The sequence below is a fragment of the Pungitius pungitius genome, chromosome 13 (assembly GCF_949316345.1).
Source record: "Pungitius pungitius chromosome 13, fPunPun2.1, whole genome shotgun sequence".
In the NCBI taxonomy this organism is placed as follows: domain Eukaryota; kingdom Metazoa; phylum Chordata; class Actinopteri; order Perciformes; family Gasterosteidae; genus Pungitius; species Pungitius pungitius.
In genome coordinates, this window is record NC_084912.1 from 14,395,741 (window position 1) to 14,402,674 (window position 6,934).

The window sequence follows — 6,934 nt, forward strand, 5'->3', positions numbered from 1 at the left end:
TATATAGTATCATTTAAGTAAGAATAATTCTCTTGAATCCGTTCTCCCTTCTTTATGTAACTTGATGCCTTATTGGACAAACCAAATTCATCCTGAAATAATTGTATGTTTAAATAAATTTTTCTTCTCAGTAAACAACGACTTACTCAACAGGCGTGAAATTATTATTATTATTATTTATAACAGTTCCTTGTATGGAGTTTCCAGCTTTTCTAAAATACAAACAATTCTCAAGTTATATCGCCATGAATCCTAACAGCATATTTTTCTGCCAAAAATAAAATGCAGTTATTGATAGTCAAAGAATGTATCTTTAATTTATATTAGGACCATACATTAAAACAAACCCCATGATACAACAAAAATGCTTGTTAAATAATTTATTCATAATACAAAGTGTTTTTTTTCCTTCCTCCTCCAATAACCTTTCCGGAAGCATAATACTCTTTAATTCCAACTGGTCCCGTTGTCTTTTCCAGCAGTGTGGCGAAGTAAACCATGACACTTCCCTCAAAATCAAATCGGACAGAACAGAGTGCGCCGCGGTGTCGTTAGGATGAGCTCCTCCTGCAGGGAGTATTTACAGTCTTTACATGTGTGAACAGAGAGAACAAAACAACACGAAGCAGCAGGTTTATCTGAGAGGGGAAATAAGCGCGTCCGGGCTGCCACGGCTCCACTGGTTCACATAACTTATTCAGTAAAAAATATATACAATCTTATATTTAGGCTGCAGCAAACACCACCCCCCCCCCCCCCATTCCATCCCATCCACACATTGGTACTCTCGCCTTTTTTCGGACAGTGGTTACCCTGCTTAAACGGAGCTTTAGAAGCATCACAGCTGCCACTTTGCACATGCGTAATGGGATCCGGATCAGCTGCTGCTTCATAAATCCGTTGTATTAAAAAACTCGCGGCCCCCGTCGAAACGAATCATGTGACCTACAGCGGGGTCATCTTCTTTTAACTCGAGAGTGGACAATAAAACAGGGCCCACCAAAAATGCATTTCTTTTTCTGCATATGAAAAGTATTGTGACTAAACCGATTAACAGAGAAAACCGCGTGTCCTCATTGGCTCGCAAATGTCACGAATATCGTGGGAACGGGAGCTAATGTAACAAGTGTGGTGAACTAAAACTGCAGGAGTGCGGCAAAGCAGCGTTACGTATAAAAGTCACATGGGCGACCCAACACTGATCCGGATGTGTGTGTGTGTGTGTGAAGAATATGTTGTTTACATTTACACATGTTGTTAGAACTCCCGTCCCGACATGTTCGTGTCGTTTTTACCGGCCATGAAGTTGCCACCGTGAGTCTCCTCGCAGTCCACGCTGCCCTGGCGGGACTCGTGTCTCCGTGTCGGTCCGTGAGTGGGTTTCGGATGCAGCCGAAATGCGTCTCCGGTCACGTGTCTGCGTCTTTTCGCGCGTCCTCGGCGCACATTCAGGGTGTTTTTTCTCTTTTTTTTTGCCCACGCATTTTCATGCTGTGCCCGAGCTTAATACGTAAGTCTCTGTCAGGCCTATTTGTCCTTCCTCACCCTCCCACTCTGCACCCCCCCCCCCCCCCGCCCCAGCCAGGCCGTGGACATCACAAGGTGTCCGAGCTGTTGCTGCACGGGCTGATCAGCGCCAGGTTGGTGGCCTTGTGCTTTTTCAACAGTCTCGTGATTTTCTCGTCGTCTGAGTTGGGGTCCAGGGGCTTGTTGTACTCGTCGTCGTCCTCATTGTCCGAGCTCTCCTTCATCTTCTCCGTCTCCGAGTCGTGCTTCTTCTTGGCCGTGGCCATTTCCGCCGCGTGTCTCTTCCGCCATTTGGTCCTCCGGTTCTGGAACCAGACCTGAGGAGGAGGGACAAGGGGAGAGATGCTCAACAGGTCCACACGGGTAACACGTCATGAAAAAGCACCACACGAAAGGGATCCGTTAAAAGGCATAGTTATTCATAATAAATAAGTAAGTAATTACAAATGGGCTCGATACACATAGTATTATGTAATGCATCGTTAATGTTGCTCCTCTGTCTGTGACGCATAAAGGGGCAGGTTGCAGGGAAGTGAAAGTACGGGCTTGTGATGTGTTGTTTTTGCTTGTACCTTGACTTGGCTCTCGGTCATTCCTAAAGAGTAAGCCAGCCGGGCTCTCTCGGGTCCGGCCAAGTATTTAGTCTGCTCGAAAGTTTTCTCCAGTGCAAAAATCTGCTGTCCCGAGAAGGTTGGTCTGGAGTGTTTCTTCTTTCCGTCCTTGTCCAACATCATATTAGCTTGACCTGGAAGGAGAAAGGACACAAGGGTATTGATACGTGATGGAGCAACAATGGAACAACAATTTTATTAGTATTATTTTTAATTTGGACGCCCTCATAAGTCAACTAAGCATTAAGGCTCAAATATTCCTAAAACATGAGTCTAAGAAACATGTTGAGCTTACTGACAAAACTGTCTACGACGGTGCCCTATTTTAAGGTTTAATAATAAAAATATATACATATTGTATTATTTTAGCATTTAATATATATATAGATAAATCCTAATATCACATTATATTTAAATGTTCTACTGAGAACTTCAGGTGCATGTGATGCTCAAAAGTAGCCGGCCGTAAGTATATTACAATATGTCTCTTCTATAATATTCATTATAATTGATAATGTGATGACCGTGCATTATTTCTGTTCGTGTGAGTTTTTTTAAATTCTGTTTTAGAAACATTACATCTAAGACCGCAAGCCCCATGCTACGATCCAACCGGATCAGCTTTCTTCTCAATTTAAACCTCTCCAAAAAAACCACCTCCAGAAAGCGCACAGGCGGACGGGCCGAGCGGCGGCCCTCGGGCGGGACTTACTGGGACAAGGAAGCCGCGGGTCCCTCCACGGAGAGCCCTGCATCACCCCGGGCCAGAAGATGGGCGCCCTCCCCGGCAGCTCGGCCAGAGGCTTCGGGTACCGAGACATCGCCGGGCTGAAGTACATCCCCGCCGCTGCGGCGGCTGCCGCCGTGGTGGTCAGGCCGTTGATCCGGGGGAAGCCGGAGAGCAGCTGTCCGGCCGTGGTGATGGGTCTCCCCAGGATGTCGCTTATTCCGTGCGGGGTCCCCATGGCCATGTGGGAGTTGAGACAGGAGAGCTGGGGCGCCTTGAAGCCCCCCGGGCTCTGCTGCAGCGAATACGGGAAGAGGGACGTCTTCATCTCGGTCATGTTGTGCAACGCCGCCAGCGGGGTGCTGCCCAGGACGAAAGCACTCTGCCGGTTAGCCTCCATCTGCCCGACCGCTAACATTTGTGAACATGAACCACCAAACTCGCGTGGATAAAAGCCGGAGATGAAAACAGATAAATAACCTTTTGGGGGAGTAAACGAAGGCGCAGAGCGGACCGGTGATCTTCAGGAGCCAGGCCACTTCTGCCGCCTTCTGCAAAAGTATCCCGGATGAAGGAGAAGCAGACTTAAAATGTTGAAAAACTTGAGGCAAAAGCGAACTTCTCTTCTCTCGTGGGACGTGAAACGCTCGGTCGAAACTCCCACGAAATGTCTGTGCGCGTGTTTGTTTGGGTCGGAGTCTGTCAGCTGGTAGAAAACTGCGCGGCTCCGCCACTGCAAGGCTCGCGGAAGTCGGCCGGTCTGATGATGTTTTTAGTGGTTTTGATGGGAACCATTAAAGGGTCGACTTGTCTTTCCATAAATTGACTCGCTCTAGGCTAGGAGTGCAGCGGGACCCCTTGATAATAGAACAGCCACCTGCACGCGCGCTATTCCCATTGGACGGGGCTGAGTGAGACCGTGCCCTGATTGGAGGAGACAGAAACTCTGATGCCTCACACGTGTATCTTCGCCGGACGGCTGCTGCCTTTACTTGCTGTCGGAAATAACAGCTTCCAGCTCAACGGCGTCTCAACCAGCCTACACGCTGGTAATGGGGCTGACTGGATTTATTTATGATAGATGATGACCCATGTGGCAGACACGTGACGTTTCAGAGCGGATACACAGGTAACAAGCAAGTAAGCTAATATAGTATGGTAGGCCAATATTGGAAGGCCCGGGCCTACTTAACGTTGTCCACTCATTTTTTGTTTAGTTTTTCTACTCTAACCACATTCTAACAGGCCACGCTTACACTTTTCTGACATTCTAACGGAAAAGACAGTAGCCGCACTCTAGAAGAAAGTCCAAACTATTTTTCATCCTCGACGGAGACCACTCGATTGTTGCACAAAGCCTTGCTAAAGACTTTGAGATTGTGGAAGTCGGGGTGACGGAGGAGACCGTGAATGCACCAACAGCCACACTCCATTAAGATCTTTAGCTGCGCCGTTAATGATGCCTCTCACAGCCGCGGGAATCATTGTTTCCACATATGACAAAGAATATACATTTACATTATAAGCTGTTACCGTAGACACTGTGAGTATATTAAAGTAGACACGGGACTCGGTTGGGGGAGGGAGGGGGGGGGTACTCGTACTGTTTGGAGAGACTGAAGATTAAAATTCAAAGACCAGTCCACGCAAAAAATACAACTTGATTTTGTTTATTTTTCTTCATTTTTAAATGTACCCTTGATGACCTAATTGGTATGACATGGGGTATGGGTTTTTCAACCAGTGGTCGTGTTGTTTATTCCCTGTTCACAATGCTGGGATTGATCCAGGTATTTTGAAGAATGATGTCGGAATAAACTGATTCCAGCGCGCGTTGTAATCTGCCTTTCGAAAAGATTACACTTTCACTCAACCCCATCAGGGACATTATTTCACATGGTTTCCCGTGTTTTATCAGGTACCTGAAATAAAAGAGACAGTCTCTGAGACGAGTGCATCCCGACACAATATAAACTCTTTAAGGGACGCAGCGTTGCTTTTTATAACAGTGAGATAATCAGTGTTTTCCAGACAAACGGGGGACGCGTGTGAGAAAAGGCGCGCGGGCGCCAGTCATCACTCTGAGTGCTGTAATATTTTATGGAGATGTGGGAAGGTTGTAAGAGTGAAATATGGCCACGTTAGCATTTGAAAGGCTCCAGCAAATGCACCTTGGTGCCCATTTGCTCACCAGAGGAAAGATTGTAGATATTAAAAGGGTTTTTTTTTGCAACACGAGGTGATTCACAATGTTGCCTGTATTTCTTCAGATGAAAGGATGCAGCAGCTTCACACGTTTTCTAATCCTGCAAATGGGCCCTCAATTTCTAATTCATACCCCTATATTCTCCCCTGATCATATTCCTTGGGTTTTATCACCATGTTTTGAACGTCTCTCTAAAACAATCAGAGGAGCAGCTTTTTGCAAAAAATAAATTATAAAAATAAAAATAAAAGTTAGGCTATTTATCTTCTCACGGGCTAATTTTGAAACTGACAACCTTGGCTCAATCTCTGTCGTTTTCTTGCTGTACCGGTTGACCCGGTCTGAGATCAATGGCAGAACGATTGGCACTTTTTCCTGTTCATCTACAGCCAAAGACGAGAGCTGCCAAACAGCCCGTCCCCGTAAAACCATAATCGCAATTTAACCTAATGAATGATTTGAATCTTTATCTCTTAAATTCCCGTGTAATTTAGATTTTAATCTCTTAAACTCAAATCTATTAGAGAAGGTAGACGTGGCGCTCACCAAACGAATGGAGGGTAAAACATCTTGACAGATAATTACTGGAAGAATTATTAAACTAGTAGAAATAGCATTTATTTTGGGGGGATTTAATACCAAGGTATTGACCAACACCTATATTATGTATTTTTAAAATATGTTCGGAAAAAAGGAATAATTTCAAAATCAATCACCGTAATTCAAATATACTAATAATTGCAATAATAATAATAACATCAAAAACATACATAAATAATAATAACAATAATACAAATAATAATTTTGATAATACAAATAATAATGAACATAATAATACAACAAATGCAAATGTAAGCGTTAGCTCTTACAGCATATAATATATCCTGTTAATTGTATTATGATCTATTCAAGTATTAAAATGTGAACCTGTTGCTCACAGCGCAGTCCAGATGAATTTAAGCCGGATTTATGCGCCAAATTCTATTATGATTTTGAAACATGGCTCGTTGGCTATACTGATGGCGCGTATAGCCACGGGCCCTTTTGTCCCACCATTGAGGGGAAATTGGTTAATAAACAGCGCAAAGATAATCTTATCTGAGCCTAACCTCGACACAAATGGGAATTGACAGAGCAGCGACAGGGAAGATAAGCAGATGTTTGGACAAAAAGACGCTTGTTGCAGTCAGTGGATGTGCTCCGAGTCACCGAGGCGTTCAGCTGCTCCTCCGCCACTCACTGTCTCTCTGTCCTCCAAGCAACGCACACACGCACACACACACACATCAATAATGACAGAAGATGCAACAATAATAATAGACAAAAACACTTTGAAATATTGTCATTTTCTAAAGCAATCAGCTATCATGTAAAACATTTGTGTTGTAAGTACATCGGCAGTCTGTCAATTTAAACTCCCGTTTGTGAAGTGAAATGGTAGATAAAGGACTGGGGCTTGTTTTAAAACATGTGATTACATGTGATTTATTCATTTATTCGGGACATATGTGATTTAATTTGGCCACGAGCGCCCCCTTGCGGCACAGATTGAAGCCACCGTAACAATATGAGCCTGCTGTCTGTTAAGGACAAACGCTCACCCAACGAGTTAAGACTCTGCACTGATTTGATTTGGAAGATCTCAGAAAATAATAAACTAGATATCTGTGAAAAGTCTTTCTAAAAAAAATATTTGAATTCTTCTCATTTACTGGTTAAATCCTAGTAATTACTTTCATTCACTCTATTAGGTTTTATAACCCAATCATTTCTGTGCTGGTCAACTAAAAATGTTCTATTCCTCTCACTTTTTAAAACACACTCCAAATATTAGAAAAAGATCCAGTAGGCATTTAGAATAAT

General features: G+C 43.9%; 1 protein-coding gene across 2 annotated transcripts; it reads right to left on the minus strand.

Annotated features, from left to right (window-relative positions):
• Positions 1-234: 234 nt before the first annotated feature.
• Positions 235-3,743, minus strand: nkx6.2 (NK6 homeobox 2). 2 transcript variants are annotated; one of them, XM_037466451.2, is made up of 4 exons: positions 3,346-3,743; positions 2,851-3,227; positions 2,100-2,272; positions 235-1,844 (listed from the first exon to the last, which is right to left on the minus strand). In XM_037466451.2, the coding sequence occupies exons 2-4, from the start codon at positions 3,200-3,202 to the stop codon at positions 1,596-1,598; spliced, it is 774 nt and encodes a 257-aa protein (XP_037322348.1). In that variant the 5' UTR covers positions 3,203-3,227; positions 3,346-3,743; the 3' UTR covers positions 235-1,595. The 2 variants fall into 2 exon arrangements, with proteins under 2 accessions (XP_037322348.1, XP_037322346.1); XM_037466449.2 differs by having other exon boundaries at positions 2,851-3,743.
• Positions 3,744-6,934: the final 3,191 nt, after the last annotated feature.